The 19,300-nt window shown below is 40.2% G+C and overlaps 1 protein-coding gene across 3 annotated transcripts in view; it reads right to left on the bottom strand.

Moving 5' to 3' along the window:
* Positions 1-328: 328 nt before the first annotated feature.
* PSMA6 (proteasome 20S subunit alpha 6) overlaps positions 329-19,300 on the bottom strand; it is a 39,180-nt gene continuing 20,208 nt past the window's right edge. For all 3 annotated transcript variants that reach the window (XM_054447935.2, XM_054447934.2, XM_063651553.1), the window contains exons 2-7: positions 9,866-9,960; positions 8,955-9,036; positions 6,919-7,074; positions 4,767-4,945; positions 3,351-3,445; positions 329-555 (exon numbers count right to left, since the gene is read on the bottom strand). In XM_054447935.2, coding sequence (XP_054303910.1) covers positions 498-555; positions 3,351-3,445; positions 4,767-4,945; positions 6,919-7,074; positions 8,955-9,036; positions 9,866-9,960 — 665 coding nt within the window. In that variant the 3' untranslated portion in view covers positions 329-497. The remainder of the gene's footprint in view (positions 556-3,350; positions 3,446-4,766; positions 4,946-6,918; positions 7,075-8,954; positions 9,037-9,865; positions 9,961-19,300) is intronic.

Raw genomic sequence — 19,300 nt, 5'->3', positions numbered from 1 at the left:
GGAGGCTGAGGAGAGAGGATTACTTAACGAGGGAGTTCAAGGCTGCAGTGAGCCATGATCACGGCACTGCACTGTAGCTTGGGCAATAGAGCAAGATCTTGTTTTAAAAAACAAAAAACGAATAAGGTATTGTGTACCTCAAAATAGCTAGAGGAGAGGATTTTAAATGTTCTCACCACAAAGAGTGTTTCAGGTGATGGATACGCTAATCACCCTAATTTGATCATCATAATGTATACATGTATCGAAACATCACATTGCACCCCATAAATATGTACATTAGGTGTCAAAAATAAATTTTAAAATAGGAGGTGAAAACAGGATGCAATTATTTTCCAAAAGCCTTATTTTTATTTATATAGAGTCCTAACCACTTCGGTGGTAGGAGGAGTGGGAGAGGCTCCTTTTTCAATCCAGGGACCTCCATAATGTTGGTTTGTTGTTACGAAACACACAGGTAAGTGGCATCACGGATCTGGTAAACTAACAACAATGTTTTAGTCTCTCTCTGCTAGAGCAACAAGGTGAGCATCAATCTCTGCTTCTGTAAGAATCCTAGAAGGCAAAAGGGGGAAAAAAACAACTATTTAAAAAAAATCTTTCAAACACACATAAAAGTGGGATAGTATAATAAACTCCCATATACCTATCAACCTACTTCAACAATTATCAATTTATAAACCAATCTTTAAAAAATCTATACACACACTTATCTTCCCTCAGATTATTTTGAAGGAATTCCCAGATATTATATCACCTTCACCTATACACAAAAATGTTTACTTCTTTGACATCAGATTTAGAATTGTATCTTGAAAATAAAATTCTTTAGTTGCAGCTAAGATAGAAAATATTTCAATTGAATAACATAATAAAGCTAAACTATAAAGTATTCTATTTAGCTTCTATGTCAAAATGCATTTATTTTATTTATTTATTTTTTTTTGAGACGGAGTCTCGCTCTGTCACCCAGGCTGGAGTGCAGTGGCATGATCTCGGCTCACTGCAAGCTCTGCCTCCCAGGTTCAAGCGATTCTTCTGCCTCAGCCTCCTGAGTAGCTGGGACTACAGGCATGTGCCACTATGCCCAGTTAATTTTTGTATTTTTAGTAGAGATGGGGTTTTACCATATTGGCCAGGCTGGTCTGGAACTCCTGACCTCGTGACCCGCCTGCCTCGGCCTCCCAAAGTGCTGGGATTACAGGCGTGAGCCACCTTGCCCAGCCGTCAAAATACATTTATATGTAGTATAACTCAAATTTATGTCAGCTCAAAGATAAAAATTCATGAAGAAATTTTAAGCATATTAAAGTGTTCAGATTCAGAAGTTCATGAAAATAAAGTTATAATTCTATGAATAGTCTACCAGCCAGAGAGTGCTCCATGTTGAACATATATTTCCTTTCTTTTTTTGAGATGGAGTCTGACCCTGTCGCCCAGGCTGGAGTGCAGTGGCACAATCTTGGCTCACTGCAACCTCTGCCTCCCGGGCTCAAGCAATTCTCCTGCCTCGGCCTCCCAAGTAGCTGGGATTACAGGCGTCCACTATCACACCTGGCTAATTTTTGTATTTTTAGTAGAGACAGGGTTTCACCATGTTGGCCAGGCTGGTCTCAAACTCCTGACCTCAAGTGATCTGCCCACCTCGGCCTCCCAAAGTGCTGGGATTGCAGGTGTGAGCCACCATGTGCGGCCCTGAACATGTATTTTCTAAATGATGTTTGCCTCGAAAGGAAGCCATTGTTTGGCAACCTTGTTAATGTGACCTATTACTACTAGACTTCTAAAAAGTGAAATTTGTCAAAAGGATGTTTTTTAGTGCAACTGAAGGCAATATCAAGCAGTTTAAATAGTTGTTGATGCTTATGCTATGTATTGTAATTATTTACATATATTTACTATCACAGAATTTATAAATGATACAAAGTTTTTTGAAGGTAAGATTTTTGGTTCCTTACCAATTTTAAAAATAACAGATACAAATACAATTTTAAAGGTGGCAGGAAGGTCTCCAAACAGAAAAGAAAACAAGAACTAATTGTAGGTTCCTTACAGAGATTTTAAAATTATTCTTGCTGAAATTTTTACTGCAAAAAAAAAAAAAAAAAAAAAAAAAAAGGCACCTTTTTCAAAAGCAACTTGATCACCACCCCAACCCCTCACCCCTACCCCAACCTAAGTTACAAGACTTCTTCCTATGGGAAAAAAAGCTAGGATAGATTCAGTTCTGGTGTTGTCAGCTGTTTTTTTTAACAGATGGGGTCTCACTATGTTACCCAGGCTAGAGTGCAGTGGCTATTCACAGGCACTATCATTGTGCACTACAGCTTTCAACTCCAAGGCTCAAGCCATCCTCTTGCCTCAGCCTCCTGAGGAGCTGAGACTACAGATGCATGCCACAGCACCCAGCTCCTGTTTTTTTTTTTTTTTTTTCAAAGTCCTATGAATTTTTCTAAATCTGTCATATTTATATGACTTATCTGTGGGCAACCAAAAGAACAAATTAGGAAAAAACAAACGTAAAACCTCTTCAAGGTCTAGTTAAGCTTAGTTTACCACTCTCGTACCCCACACCACAACCAAGACCATGTGTCTTTATGGTTGTGATCTAAGAATAGATACACATAATAGTTAAAATGCCTCCCAGTAGTTCCTTGTATCTGTGGATTTAACTGCAGTATTTTCATTAAATATAAGAGCATCCTGGTCCATGGTATATCAACTGCCTCACAGGGCTCCTGGGAGGATTAAATGAGCTGATTATATGAAGCACTCAGTATGGATTTGAATCATGGAAGCTATAAGGCTGATGTGTGGGAGTTAGTTACTTAGTGAGTAAGAATACACACACACACACATCCAGCAACTGCAAGTCAATTAGCTGTATTCAAAATTTGGGCTTTCCAAAGATCTCTAGATAAGGGTCTGACATATATCAGTAGCTCATATTGCTCCTCAAAGTTCTACTTAAATAACCACTAAATAACCAAAGTTCTATCTGAAAAACTTGCAAACTACTACTTTGGGAATTGAATTTGTATTGGCCTTAAACTAAAAAAAAGAAAACACTTATGCTAACTTTTTTCCTTACATAAGGAAGGTAACTTTATGTCATCTCTGGTGTTAGATATAAAACCACTCTGAAATAAGGAGAAAAGCTTTCATATCTGACTCTTAAATAGAGTCCAAAGTTTTAAAAACAGATTTCAGGTGCTGGGGAAAAAAACAAACACACAAACAAAAACTATAATGACAGTTAAAGAAAAAAGAGTTCCCCCACAAGTTATAGGACACATGGACTCACATGCCTCCACCTTTCTAGTCTGCATGTGGCCCACAATATCACTCACCTGAATTTAGGATTTTCAACTGTCACTACTCCAACTTCTATTTCTGAAGGTTTGAAATCAATTGATAGAACAGTAGACAGGCATGTAATTGCAGTCTGAAAAAAAGTATTTAATGTTAAAATATAGTATGTTTTAGAGATTCCAAGGTTTCTCATTCCTAGCTTATTCAAATCATGAGTCAATCAGGAGCTCCATGTTTCAATGAAGTAGTTCAATGTTACTAACAGACTGCTTAACTCTAATGTATTGCCTCCCAATGATGAGTAATTTTTTTCTACCAAGTCAAATAATAAAGGGGTCCATTAATTAAAATAGGATGATTTATACAAAAAGGTTTATTGGCTTCATGACCCAGGCACTACACTTACTTAGCACTTGGGGTGAAATGGGAAAAGGATAAAGATGAATGATACTCTCTGCATCTTCAAGGAATTTACAGTAAAAACGATTTAAGAATGTTTTAAGTGTTTTTTTTGTTTGTTTGTTTTGTTTTTGTTTTTGTTTTTTGAGACAGAGTCTCACTCTGTCGCCCAGTCTGGAGTGCAGTGGCGCCAGCTTGGCTCACTACAACCTCAGGCTCGTGGATTGAAGCGAGTCTCCTGCCTCAGTCTCCTGAGTAGCTGGAATTACAGGTGCCTGCCACCATGCCTGGCTAATTTTTCTATTTTTTGTAGAGACAGGGTTTCACCATGTTGGCCAGGATGGTCTCAAACTTCTGACCTCAGGTGATCTGTCTGCCTCCCAAGTGCTAGGATTACAGGTGTGAGCCACCATGCCCGGCCTTAAGTGTTTTTATACCGGATGTGGTTATTTATGTAATTAATTATGAATCGCAATAAAATAAACCTTTAAGAAATATTTAGACAGGGCCCAGTACTTCCTGAACATGAACTAGCTTTTTATCTCCTTTAAGCATACTTCCAAACCAAACATAAAAGCATTAGATGGTAATTTTTTTTTGGTCATTTATCAGAAGCACGTTGTTAGCATCTTCAGAATGGCTTTAATTCCAGACTTACACCCAAAATCTACTAAAATTTTTGTTTTTAATTTCTTGGCAGTAAATAGGACTGGCCTCGAACACCTGGACTCAAGCAGTCCTCCAGCTTCAGCCTCCCAAGTAGCTGGGACTACAGGTGTGTGCCACCATGCCCAGCTGGTTCCTATTTTTATTTATATTTTCCTATTATATGTGTTTTGTTGAAAGTCACCTCAAATACATTATGAAATAAGGAATTAAGTGAATAAAAGCAACCCAAATTTTCCTATGTCAGCTGTATGATATCAATTTCATTATTAAGTTGACAAACTTGAATCCTGGGATGTAATTCAGGAATAACTTTGTATAGAAATTATACAAAGATCCTCACTGTTCTATACAGCATAAAAAAAGTCAGCTCCTTTTGATTGACTTACTTCCACTGTCTGTTCAAATGTCCAATCAAATTTCTTCTTCACTTTTTTTTCAAGGAAGCTGGTTGACTCAGTTTGTTTAACTCCTGCTGCAGTGGCTTTAAACCCACAGTAGTAACCTGCAGGATCACACTTATATACCTGAGGGCCTTGCTCTTCATCTATACCAATTAAAATCATACCTAAAAAGAGAAGAGACCCTAATTAAGTATGTTTTAGCTTTATACAATGACATCCCCTTTCTTGGTGGTGTCATATAGCTGCTGCTAATCATTACTTTGGCCATCAATTTTAGGATATGTATTTTCCTTTAAGAAAACTGATAAAATACAGGTTATCACCACAGGTAAATTAGGTAACAGATAAATTCCCATTTCACAAAAGGATTTGTCACAGATTAAAAAAAATAGTTTGAATAATTACAAATACAATTTAAAAATAGTGTTTCCAATCCTTGCTGTTATCCAAGCATGTTTATTTGAACCCTAATCCTTCAAGATGTTGCCTGGTCAAATAAACTTCAAAAACACTTTTTTTTTTTTTTTTTGAGACAGTCTTGCTCTGTTGCCCAGGCTGGAGTGCAGTGGCACGCTCTCGGCTCACTGCAAGCTCCGCCTCCTGGGTTCACGCCATTCTCCTGCCTCAGCCTCCTGAGTAGCTGGGACTACAGGCGCCCGCCACCACGCCCAGCTAATTTTTTGTATTTTTAGTAGAGACAGCATTTCACCGTGTTAGCCAGCATTGGTCTTGATCTCCTGACCTTATGATCCACCGGCCTCATCCTCCCAAAGTGCTGGGATTACAGGCGTGAGCCACTGCACCTGGCCAACCTTTTTTTTTTTTTTTTTTTTAAGAGATGAGGTCTCGCTGTTGCCCAGGGTGGTCTTGAACTCCTGGGTTCAAGTGATCCTCCTGCCTCGGCCTTCCAAAGTGCTGGGATTACAAGTGTGCACCACTGTGCCTGGCCCAAAAACACTTTCATATACCTTTTCTGGAAACAGATAATAAATAATAGCATATTAAATGCTGTGAAATATTCTGTTGTAGATTGACCTATTTAACTTTAACTCAGTAGTTCTTCGGTTTGTTTGACCAAGAAATACTTTTTTTTTTTAATAGAAATACCTATTAAGGTTCCAGGGAACAGTGTATGGGACACACTTTGGGAATGCTGGCACAAACTGAAATACACTTACAGGCTACCTGCTCACCTTTACACTGCCCATCTTCATTACTGTTGGTATATACTCCTCTAGTAAGTCACAGAAACCAAGCTCTAAATTCTATACATGTAACTTTGTTACTACAATTCTAATGTTACCATATTATAGGAATACAATTAAAATAAACACCATCATTAAATTTCTTTCTACTCAGTAGAACAGGTAACAAAGTACTTAATGGTTTAACTGCTTTCTTATATTTGATATATACAAAATATAAGGGCAACACAAAAAGGTACCCACTTACTGCTTGGGGAAACAACAAATACTTCTTTCCTTCAAGGTCTCGCAAGATGAATATGATTTAAGTAATTTTTAAGTGAGAAGTCAAGAGGGTCAGATGCTAAACAGAAATCATTACACTGACTGCTTTAATGCTCATAAATGAATGACACAACGTCAGAAACAAACATGCACTGAATTTTTCAGGCTAATTTATTACATCACATCTAAAAATCAGTAAATCTCATCCCTCTCCCAATACAATTTTACTTGTTTTCAAAAATAGAAATTTATTCTAAAAATGTGAATCACACACCTGTGTGTGACCCTAATTCTTTAGGGTGGTCAAAACAAATAGCTACATTATTAAGATGCCTGATGTAGGTATTTCTATGGAATTAGTAATCTGGAATTGCAGTAGAACCTCATCACAACATCCTAATAATGAGGACTTGCATCTTTCAAATCACATACTCCAAATGGAAATATTTTGATAAAAACTCTAACAGCATCTAAAGCTTAAAGATAATGCCCGACATACTGTTGTGAAACCTATCCTTTAGTTCTGATTTATTATAAAGATTTTCCCACTTTATGTATTTTCCAAACCACATGTTCAGAACTCAAGTGTTATTTAAATAATTCTGTATACATGTTCTGTAAAAAGTTTCAATTCATCAATTATTTGGGAGACCTCTTAGCATACTTACAACAACCAAGAGGCCTCATTTCAGCATTCTGTGTGTAGACCTGAGAAATATCGGCAATTCTTTTACACAGCATGTCCACAGGAATCTCATAGCCATACTTGTATTTCCAGTTAGCTGCCTCATAGCGTGCCCTCTGTACCTGGGATCTGCTGTCAGCTTATAGCATAAAAAACAAAGATTTACCTGGTTAGAAGGAAAGAACAAACCTGAAAGCCAGGCAATTTAGCCAGGCAATTTTCCCACCATATAGACATACATGAGTTAAAGAGAAAGGGTCCGCTATGGCTTTTTCTCCCCCAATCAATACTAAATAACTCATCAACAAGTATATGAAAAAAATTTAAAAACATGAAGCTCTCTACACAGTACTCCCCTTTTATACTGAGCCTTTCATCAGCAGTCAAAATAGTTTCCACAAGTATCCAGTAACTCCCAAAAGAAAAAGCATTAAGGAGGCAGGGCATGATGGCTCAACACTTTGGGAGGCCAAGACAGGCGGATCACTTGAGGCCAGGAGTTTGAGACCAGCCTGGCCAACATGGCTAAATCCTGTCTCTACTAAAAATATAAAAATTAGCTGGGCGTGGTGATGCATGCCTGTAGTCCCAGCTACCTGGGAGGTTGAGGCACGAGAATTGCTTGAACCCAGGAGACGGAGCAGCCTGGGCGACAAAGTGAGACTGTCTCCAAAAAAAAAAAAAAAAAAAAAAAAAAAAGCCTTGAGAGAGAATAATCTTTCTTAATCTTTGTTTTTAGGCTTAAATTAGTTTTTCATTTATTTTTCAGAGATGGGGTCTTGGACTGGCGCCCAGTGAGCCATCATAGCTCACTGTAGCCTTGAATTCCTTGGCTCAAGTGATCCTCCTGCCTCAGCCTCCTGAGTAGCTAGGACTACAGGTGTGTGCCACCATACCAGCTCATTTTTTTTTTTCTTCTTCAGATGGAGTCTTGCTCCGTTGCCCAGGCTGCAGTACAGTGTCATGATCTTGGCTCACTGCAACCTCTACCTCCCGGGTTCAAGCGATTCTCCTACCTCAGCCTCCCGAGTAGTTGGGATTACAGGCACCTGCCACCATAGCTGGTTAAGTTTTTTGGTATTTTTGTTTTTATTTTTTGACACAGTCTCACTCTGTTGCCCAGGCTGGAGTGCAGCGGTACAGTCTCAGCTCACTGCAACCTCTGCCTCCCGAGTTCAAGCAATTCTCCTGCCTCACCTTCCTGAATAGCTGGGATTACAGGTGTGCATATGCCACCATGCCCCGCTAATTTTTGTATTTTTGGTAGAGATGGGGTTTCACCATGTTGGCCAGGCTGGTCTCAAACTCCTGACCTCAAATGATCCGCCTGCCTCGGCCTCCCAAAGTGCTGGGATTACAGGTGTGAGCCACTGTGCCCAGCCTTTTTCTGTATTTTTAGTAGAGACGGAGTTTCACCACGTTGGCCAGACTGATCTCGAATTCCTGACCTCAAGTGATCCGCCTGCCTCGGCCTCCCAAAGTGCTGGGATTACAGGTGTGAGCCACCGTGCCTAGCCCCCAGCTAATTTCCAAATTTGTTATAGAGATGGAGTCTCAACATGTTGCCCAGGCTGGTTTTGAACTCCTGGTCTTAAACAATCCTCTCACCTTGGCCTCCCAAAGTGCTGGGATTACAACTGTGAGCCACTGTGCCCAACCTAAAATAATTTTCATAATAATTCTCACTCACTTCTAACCAATGCCATTATTACCAGGTTTGAGATATACTGAGTTAGGTCCCCTTAAACTACTAACTATAGCTGAAATAAGATAAAATCATCTGTGAAAGGGCCCTCAGCCCAGTTTCTCTGATAGTAGCATAAGCATCTAATTCTATTATAGGTATAATTTCAAAAAAGCTCACAATACTCTTAAAATATTGATACTAGTCTTAGAAGACTGCAAATCCACTCATGGCACCTGAAAATCAGGCAATACGTTTAAAATTAATACAAAACTCAAAATAATTTGAAGAAAATAACAAAAGGCTTGCATATCTACAGATGTCTAGCTAATTACCTGTCATTCCGGTCATCACACAACCAATGTTTTCAGTTATCTTGAATAAGTGAGTCACTGTGCTGGAATCCAATAATTTGTCCTAATAAACAAAATAAACAAAGATAATTTTTTAAAAAATGTACAGGTTTCTGTGTAGTTATAAAAAAAATTATGTTTTTATTTTTAATTTGCCCTGCTTCTTGGAGAAAACAATACTATGGAACCATAAAAATAAACTGTATAATAAATGTCTTCTGATCATTTTATAGTTAAATCAATTTTTAAAAAAGGGTTTCGAGGGGCTCTATTTACCTTTTCTAGATGATACTTTTCCTGTGGACAAGCAATAGCTTAATAAAAATTTGTCTCAAGGTCCCCAAAGACAAAAGACTTAGAAACACCGTTATGCTTATAATCACACCATGAAGTTTAATAAGTTAATTCTGTCCACACAGCTGAACTGTATATAGACGTTCAACAGACACTTCTTGGATGACACGAAAGCAGGGTCAAAGCAAGATTATGTTAATATTTGTATATAAAAATACACTTTTCTACAAACCCATGAAAAATTCTTTTTTTTTTTTTTTTTTTTTGAGACGGAGTTGCACTGTTGTTGCCCAGGCTGGAGTGCAATGGCGTGATCTCGGCTCACCGTAATCTCCACCTCCCAGGTTCAAGTGATTCTCCTGCCTCAGCCTCCTGAGTAGCTGGGATTACAGGCATGTGCCACCACGCCTGGCTAATTTTGTATTTTTAGTAGAGACAGGGTTTCTCCATGTTGGTCAGGCTGGTCTAGAACTCCCGACCTAAGGTGATCTGCCCACCTCAGCCTCCCAAAGTGCTGGGATTACAGGTGTGAGCCACTGCACCTGGCCGAAAAATTCTTATATTCTGCAATTATTAACTATTTGGGCAGTATTACTTACAGGTACTTTCTTCTGTGTGACAATTACTGCACAGTCTTTCCCTCTGACAGCTACTGATGTAAGGCCACCCTGGTTAATAGCCTTAAAAGCATATTCTGGAAAACAGAACAGTTTTTTTTTAAGTTGGAATAAATTATTGTAGATTCCTGCAATGAAATAATAGTCATTAAAAAGAATGAGAAAGAGCTACATGAACACAGAATGCTCATATAGCATTCCAAGATGTGCAAAGTCAAAATAATAACAATGACCACAAGTCACAGTTAAACCAACTCCATTTCTTCCATTTTCATTTTACTGAAATTATTTTCCTTAGGCTGATGCACCCAATTCCCAATAAAGTTTTTTTTTTTTTTTTTTTTGAAACAGAGTCTCACTCTGTCACCCAGGCTGGAGTGCAGTGGTACGATCTTGGCTCACTGCAACCTCTGCCTGCCAGGTTAACGCTAGTCTCCTGCCTCAGCCTCCTAAGTAGCTGGGATTATAGGCGCGTGCCACCACATCTGGCTAATATTTGTATTTTTAGTAGAGACGGGGTTTCCCTGTGTTGGCCAGGCTAGTCTTGAACTGACCTCAGGTGATCCACCTGCCTTGGCATCCCAAAGTGCAGGGATTACAGGTGTGAGCCACCACTCCCCGCCCCAATAATGGTTTAATTTTTATCATACTGCATCTTTATCGATGATGTTTTGTCATTTTAAAAGTTTTTTTGTGGTCACTATTTCTAAGTCTGGTTTTCCCAGGTCAAATTTAGCTGCTTTAAATTTTTTCTAGACTTAATACTTTTGTTAACTTTTGCTCAGTAACTAATTTGACCACATACAGTTTTAATTGCTGTTTGATTATTTTGCATTGATTTCTGTCTACCAAGTTGAATATTTCTGGATCATGACTTTTGCAATTTTTGTGTTACCTACAACATATGACTCTTTTTTTTTTGAGATGGAGTCTCGCTCTGTCACCCAGGCTGGTGTGAGGTGACACGATTTTGGCTTACTACAACCTCTGCTTCCCAGGTTCAAGAGATTCTCCTGCCTCAGCCTCCTGAGTAGCTGGGATTACAGGTGCACACCACCATGCCCAGCTAAGTTTTTGTATTTTTAGTAAAGATGGGGTTTCACCACGTTGGCAAGGCTGGTGCCGAACTCCTGACCTCAAGTGATCCGCCCACCTCGGCTCCCAAAGCTTTAGGATTACAGGCGTGAGCCACCACACCAGGCCAACATATGACTCTATCTATAACAAACCTCAGCTTATGCACTTCTAGCTGCTATCAATCCATTCTATTGGTTAAAACACTAGGATCAAAATAGTAGTTTACAAAATCACTACTTTGGCACCATGTAGTATAATTGATAATGGTTGTCTTTGGACAGTAAGATGACAGATCTTGCTCTGTCACCCAGGCTGGAGTGCAGTGGCATGATCTTGGCTCACTACAACCTCTGCCTCCCGGGCTCAAGCGATTCTCCTGCCTCAGCCTCGTCCTGAGTAGCTGGGATTACAGGTGCCTGCCACAACACCCAGCTAGTTTTTGTATTTTCAGTAAAGACAGGGTTTCACCATGTTGGCTAGGCTGGTCTTGAACTCCTGACCTCAGGTGATACGCCTGCCTCAGCCTCCTGAAGTGCTGGGATTACAGGTGTGAGCCACTGCACCCGGCCCAAATTTTTGTTTTTTTTTTTAAATTTTTAGTAGAGATGAGGTCTCACTATCTTGCCCAGGCTGTTCTTGAACTTATGAGCTCAAGCGATCCTCCCATATCAGCATTCCAAAGTGCTGAGATTACAGGTGTGAGCCACCAGGCCAGCCTCTGCAATATTTAAATTTAATAATAGACACATATTTTGGTGGGTTTTGAGATAGGGTCTTGCTCCGTTGCCTAGGCTGGAGCACCAGGGCATGATCATAGCTCACTGTGCAGCCTTGACCTCCTGGGCCCAAGTGATCCTCCAGCCTCAGCCTCCTGAGTAGCTGGGACCACAGGTGTATACCACCACACCCAGCTAATTTTCAATTTTTTTTCTGTAGAGATGGAGTCTTCCCATGTTTCCTAGGCTGGTCTCAAACTCCTGGACTCAAGCGATCCTCCCACCTCAGACTCCCAAAGTGATGGGATTACAGGGATGAGCCACCATGCCTGGCCTGTTTATTTTATTTTTAGTTAAAAATAGATATGGGGTCTTGCTATGTCGCCCAGGCTGGTCTCAAACTCTGGCTCAAGTGATCCTCCCACCTTAGGATTACAGGCACGAACCACTGTACCTGGCCTGGGCACATATTTTGTAATCAGGGGAAAAGCAACAAAAATCAATACATGCTCATGGTAGAAAATATGAAAACACAGAAGATAACTTTTAAATAATTATTCATAATCCCAATCATTATTTACATTTTGACATGTAACAGATTATTTCAAAATTCTGTCTTCGAGCGTTATTCTGGGCACTGAGTCTGAGCCAGGGCCTCATCTGTTCAAAAAGCCACAGGTGATGAGGACCAGCTGAGAAAGCTAGTGCCTATCAGGCTAAAGAATCTCTTTTAATAGAAACTGTAATAAATCATCAAATATTTCTAAATGGCTAAATATTTAAGAGAGAACAAAAGAACAGAGCAAAAATGATTCTAGAAAAATCGCCTTAAAGGAAATCCTCAGCTGGGTGCACTGGCTCACACCTGTAATCCTAGCAATTTGGGAAGCCAAGGTGGGAGGACTGCTTGAGCCCAGGAGTCCGAGGCCAGCCTGGGCAACATGGCAAGACCCTGTCTCTACAAAAAAATGTTAGCCGGGCATGGTGGTGCACCTATGGTCCCAGTTCCTTGTGGGGCTGAGGCAGGAGGATCACTTGAGCCCAGGAGGTCGAGGCTGCAGTGAGCCATGCTCACACCACTGTACTCCAGCCTGGGCAACAGAGCAAGACTCCGTTTCAAAAAAAAAAAAAAGAAAAGAAACAAAAGAAAAGAAATCATCAAATATGGCTTGGATTTAACTGGTTTTATCATGATTATCATTACTGAGCAAGAGACAGCATCTTGCTCTATGACCCAGGCTGAGTGCAGTGGCACAATCATAGCTCACCACAGCCTCAAACTTCTGATTCAGACCCTCCCACTTCAGTCTCCTGAGCAGCTGAGACTACAGGTGGGTATCACCATGCCTAATTTAAAAGAATTTTTTAGAGATGGGGTCTCACTACATTGCCCAGGCTGGTCTCAAACTCTTGGCCTCAAATGATCCTCTTGCCTCGGCTTCTGCAGTAGCTGGGATTACAGCAGGTATGAGCCATAACCCCCAATTTAATTGGTTAATTATAACAGCAAAATTTTACCATCCCATTACACTACAAATAACTTTTTTTTTTTTTTTTTTTTTTTGAGATGGAGTCTCACTCTGTCGCCCAGGCTGGAGTGTAGTGGTGCGATCTTGGCTTACTGCAACCTCTGCCTCCTGGGTTGGAGCAATTCTCTTGCCTCAGCCTCCCCAGTAGCTGGGATTACAGGTGTGCACAACCACGCCCAGCTAATTTTTGTATTTTTAGTAGAGATGGGGTTTCACCATGTTGGCCAGGCTGGTCTTGAACTCCTGACCTCAGGTAATACACCCACCTCAGCCTCCCAGATGCTGGGATTACAGGTGTGAGCGACCGTGCTCAGCCTACACTACAAATAACTTCTAAAATATAGCTGGTGCCTCGCTATTTGTGGGGATTGGTTCTAGGACCTCCCATGGATTCCAAAATCCACAGAAACTCAAGTCTCTGATATAAAATGGCACCGTATTTGCACATCGCCTATGTATATCCTCCTGTATACTTGAAATTATCCCTAGCTTGGCCAGGCGTGGTGGCTGACACCTGTAATCCCAGCACTGTGGGAAGCAGAGACAGGCAGATCACCTGAAGTCAGGAGTTCAAGACCATCCTGGCTGACATGGTGAAACCCCATCTCTATTAAAAATACAAAAATTAGCCGGGCATGGTGGCAGGTGCCTGTAATCCCAGCTACTCAGGAGGCTGAGGCAGGAAAATCGCTGGAACCTGGGAGGCGGAGCTTGCAGTGAGCTGAGATTGCACCACTACACTCCAGCCTGGGCGACAGAGCGAGACTCCGTCTAAAAAAACAAGAAAGAAATTATCTCTAGCTTACACAACACTAGCTAATAGAATGTAAATGCTAAATAGTTGTTATACTACATTGTTTAGCGAATAATGACAAGAAAAATATCTGTACATGTTCACTACAGGAGCAATTTTTTCCCTGAATATTTATGATCTGCAGCTGGTTGAATCCATGGATGACGAACCCATAAATATGGAGGGCTAGCTGTACAACTTTCAAACTGCTTCTTGATTCTGATCCTGATATGGCTAATAAAGCTTCTATCAGATCAGCCCTCCACAAATAAAAAGTACTAACTCTAAACAAAACAACAACCACCTAAAGACACCACAAAGTCAGATTCTAGAGGGGAAGTCAACAGTTGGGAGAAAGGAATGGCATGAGTTGAGTTTCCCATTTTTGTGGCTCATAATCTGAGAGCAGTAAAGGCTGAACTCCCACAGAAAACTCAGTCTTTTTGGCCTGAAGAACTAGAGAACGATTTGGGGTAACAATAGCTGCCAGAAAACAAGGGAGAGAAACAAGAGCACTAGAGAGTGAGAGTCCCAACTTCTATGTATAAACACTGCCCAATCCATAACAACACACACAAGGCAGACTCCAAGTGGCCTAGTTAAGGATAAAAGAAACCGAGTGAGATTTAAGATGCCACCCAAGAGACAGACTTTGTAGCTTGAGAATAACCAAAGTAACTGCCTATTAGAACAAAACAAGTCAATACTCTTTGGAGAAATATAACAGAATCCACAGTCTTCATAAAATAACATTCATAAATGTCCAGGATACAATCCAGAACTCTCAATATACCAAAAAACAAATCAAGTCAAACTAAAAAACCAAAACCAAAACCAAACAACAAAAACCAGGAATATTGTGTTTAATTCTCAAAAAGAACAATCCTGAGATGACCCAGATGTTGCTGTATTAGCAAAGATTTAAAAACAACCATTATAACTATGCTCAATGACATGATGGAAAATGTTCTCAAAATGAAAAATGATAGGAAATCTCAGCAAAGAAAAAATGAAAGAAGCAAAAGGAAATTGTAGAACTGAAAAATATAATACGTAAAATTTAAAAATTCACCAAATGGACCTAACTGTAGAATGGAGGTGAGAAAGGAAAGAGTGAGTGAATATGAAAATGTATCAAATGATCCAATCTTAAAAAGGCAGAAAAATTAGTTGAAAAAAACAATGAATCTGTGGGTCTACATCAAAATGTGTAAGATATGTATAACTGGAGTCCTATAGGGAGAGCAAAGAATGGAGAAACAAAATCTGAAGAAATAATGGCTAAAAATGTTAAAAATATGGCAAAAGACAAAAAAACTTCAGATTAAAGAACCTCAGAAAACTCCAAGCAGAATGAAAACAGATAATCACATATAGATTCATTATGGTCCAATGTCTGAAAACCAAAAACAGAAAAAATTTTGAAAGCAGAGAAAAACAAACTAAAAACATAAAGAAACTATGACATAATAAATGTGTGTTGTTTAAACACCACTAAATTTGTAGTGATTCTGGCTGTGTGTGATGGCTTATGCTTGTAATCCCACCACTTTGGGAGGCTGAATGGGGAGGATCGCTTGAGCCCAGAAGTTTGAGACCAGCCTGGACAACATGGCCAGAAATCAAGAAATGGTAACAGACAACAAGAGAAAAACCAGCTAAGTCAAAAACTGGTTCTTTGAGCCAATAAAATCATTAACCCTCTGGTAGGTTGGTAAATGCATCCCCAAAAGATATCTATGTCCTAGTCCCTGGAACCTGTGAATGTTACCTTATATGGCAAAAGCAGGCAGAGGGTCTTTAGAGATGTGATTTTTTCCTAGGAAAAAAAAATTCTAGTAACACTTGATCTTCAATCCCACAGAGCGACTGGCCACAAAGAAAAAAATCACCTAAGCTGAGCAGGTGTTTTGCAGTTTTCCACAGGTCCCACCATTTCCTGTTATCTTTCACCCAGCCTGTTTTACTCACTGGCATTACTTATCTGGTCTGTGTAAGCATTTGTGTCCGTCATCCCCGAACTAAATAAATGAATACATGCTTATTGCTTAAATAATGCAAAAGGTAAAAGCCACAAGAGTATCTTCCCTACCATATAAACTTTTGTCCCACAAAATAAAAAACATTTTACATATAAAAAAAATGCTTCTCAACAGAGAATGCACCTGTGAATTTGCCAGGATTCATTAAGGAGGCCCTCGTTCTTTATATAGACCAGTGCTGCCCAACAGAAATTTCTGTGATGCTGGCAATGTTCTATATTTGCAATGTCCAATATGATAGTCATTAGTCATATGTGGCTATTGAGCACATAAAATGTGGCTAGTGTAACTGAGCAACTGGATTTTAAAGTGTTTTTTTTGTTTTTTTTTTTTTGAGATGGAGTCTCACTCTGTCACCCAGGCTGGTGTGCAGTGGAGCAATCTCGGCTCGCCGCAACCTCTGCCTCCCAGGTTCAAGCGATTCTCCTGCCTCAGCCTCCTGAGTAGCTGGGATTACAGGCACACACCACCACACCCAGCTAGTTTTTCTGTATTTTTAGTAGAGACGGGGTTTTACCATGTTGGCCAGGCTGGTCTCAAACTCCTGACCTCAAGTGTTCCACCCACCTCGGCCTCCCAAAGTGCTGGGATTATAGGTGTGAACCACTGCGCTCAGCCAAATTTAAAGTTCTTTGTTAAGAATATCATTCCTACTCTTCCTCTCCTACTTCTCTGAACTTCCCTTCTCAATCTTCTTCACTGCTTTCATCTCTTCAGCCAGCTCCTGAAATACTGGTATTTCCCAGAATTCTATTATTTTCTCCATCCCCGGATGATTTTACCCTATACCACAGATTTAGCTATAACCTAGATAATCACTACTATCTGTCATCTCTAGCTCTGGACTTATAATTACAAATGTCTATTTCTTTAAATACCTATGCCTATTAGCCACAGACATGTCTAAAAATAAACTCTTCCTCTTTATAAACCTGCTTTTCTTACAGTCCTTATTTCATAATTGTATTACTAACCACTCAGTTTTTCAAGCTACAAACCTGGGTTATCACTCTTGACTCTAACCTCCTGCCCTTTCCCAAGAAATGCCCATTCTTATACCTAGGATTTGCTTTAACATACTCTAGAAGAGAGGGGAAAGTGCGTGGGAAAGGGAGAAAACAAGACTGACAAAATATTGACATCAGATGAAGCTGAGTGATGAGTACACGAAGGTCACTGTACTAGTCTATCTACATTTGTCTAAAGTATTCTATAATAAAAATTTGAAAAATAAGCTCAAGAGACCCCTCCATCCTTTCTCTCTTATTACCTTAATTCACTCATTAGGGCTTATATGAATTACTGATACTGAGCAAACCTCTTCTAATTGTTCTTCCTGCCACCAGTCCCCTTTTTATTTTCTTTTCTGAGACAAGGTCTCACTCTGTTGTCCAGGCTGAAGTGCAGTGGTGTGAGTGTAGCTCACTGCAACCTGAAACTTTCGGCTCAAGCGATCCTCCTACCTCAGCCTCCAGAGTATGTGGGACAACAGGTGTGTACTACCACACCTGGCTAATTTCATTTTATATATTCTGCAGAGACAAGGTCTTGTTATTTTGTCCAAGCTAGTCTCGAACTCCTGGCCTCAAGCAATCCTCCTGCCTTAGCCTCCCAAAGTGTTGGGATTCCAGGTGTGAACCATCAGTCCCTTTCTAATCCCATTTCTACACTCAACTCTCCTATTATTTTACTTAATTACCTTGCCATTCTTAAAGACCCCTGCTAGCTCTGTCCAAAACACATGGAACAAAGTCCAAACTCTAGCATGGTACTCAAGCCCCTTCAAAATATTGCTATAATTTACTCTTTCAGTTGTTACTGTCTATACTCCATTCACACTGACTGATCTATGCACTGGTCCCCCAAATTTCCTTATTTAATCTTCATCTGGGCCAATTCATCTCTGAGAAGCCTTTCCCGGCTCTCCTAGGCAGTTAGTCACTTCCTATAATACCTTTTTTGTACTATTTATTACTCATCAAGCTGCACTGTAATTTCAGTAAAGGTCTGTATAAATGAATCCCCATTTTAACACTACCACCATGAAATGTTTTATAATGATTTCCAGAAAAATGGAAACTGCCAGAGCAAAAAATCTAGACAACTCAACGCCTAAAGAGTATCTTTTAAAGAAACACTGGCAGCGTAAACAGTAATATCACAGTTTAGAGCAGATATGGACAACCTATTGTATATGAAGGTCAATTAAGAAAAAAGAGGCCCGGCGCGGTGGCTCACGCCTGTAATCCCAGCACTTTGGGAGGCCGAGGCGGGTGGATCACTTGAGGTCAGGAGTTCAAGACCAGCCTAACCAACATAGTGAAACCCTGCCTCTATTAAAAATACAAAAATTAGCCAGGTGTGGTGGCAGGCGCCTGTAATCCCAGCTATTGGGGGTGCTGAGGCAGAATCGCTTGAACCCAGGAAACAGAGGTTGCAGCAAGCTGAGATTGCATCACTACACTCCAGTCTGGGCGACAGAGTGAGACTCCGTCTCAAAAAAAAAAAAAAAAAGAGGCTGGGCACTGCGGCGGCTCACACCTATAATGCCAGCACTTTGGGAAGTGGAGGCAGGAAGATCAGTTGAACCCAAGAGTTCAAGACCAGCCTGGGAAACACCAAGATGTCATCTCTACTAAAAATAAAAAGTTATCTGAGCATGATGGTATACACCTGTACTCCCAGCTACTTGAGAAGCTGAGGCAGAAGAATTTCTTGAGTGCAAGAGTTTGAGGCTACAGTGAGCTATGATCACACCACTGCACTCCAGCCTGGGCGACAGAGTGAGACCCTGTCTCAAAAAATAAATAGCTGGACGCAGTGACTCACGCCTATAATCCCAGTGCTTTGGGAGGCCGAGGCAGGTGGATCACTTGAGGTCAGGAGTTTGAGACCAGCCTGGCCAACATGGTGAAACTCTGTCTGTACTAAAAATACAAAAATTAGCCAGGCATGGTGGTGCGTGCCTGTAATCCCAGCTACTCAGGAGACTGAGGCAGGATAATCGAGTTAACCTGGGAGGCGGAAGTTACAGTGATCTGAGATTGCGCCACTGTACTCCAGCCTGGGCAACTGAGTGAAACTCTGTCTCCAAAATAATAATAAAAATAGAGAAATACAGATAAAAATAATAGTTTATGGGCAGCATTTTAAAAGGATATTTATTTTTTAAAGTCAGGATTCAAATGTTGGCAACAGTACTTAAACACTATTTATATGACCAAAGATTTTGGTTTGGGCTAAAATTTTGGAAACTTACA

The sequence above is a fragment of the Pongo pygmaeus genome, chromosome 15, assembly GCF_028885625.2.
Source record: "Pongo pygmaeus isolate AG05252 chromosome 15, NHGRI_mPonPyg2-v2.0_pri, whole genome shotgun sequence".
NCBI lineage: Eukaryota > Metazoa > Chordata > Mammalia > Primates > Hominidae > Pongo > Pongo pygmaeus.
This window is presented reverse-complemented; position numbering and strand designations above follow the sequence as displayed.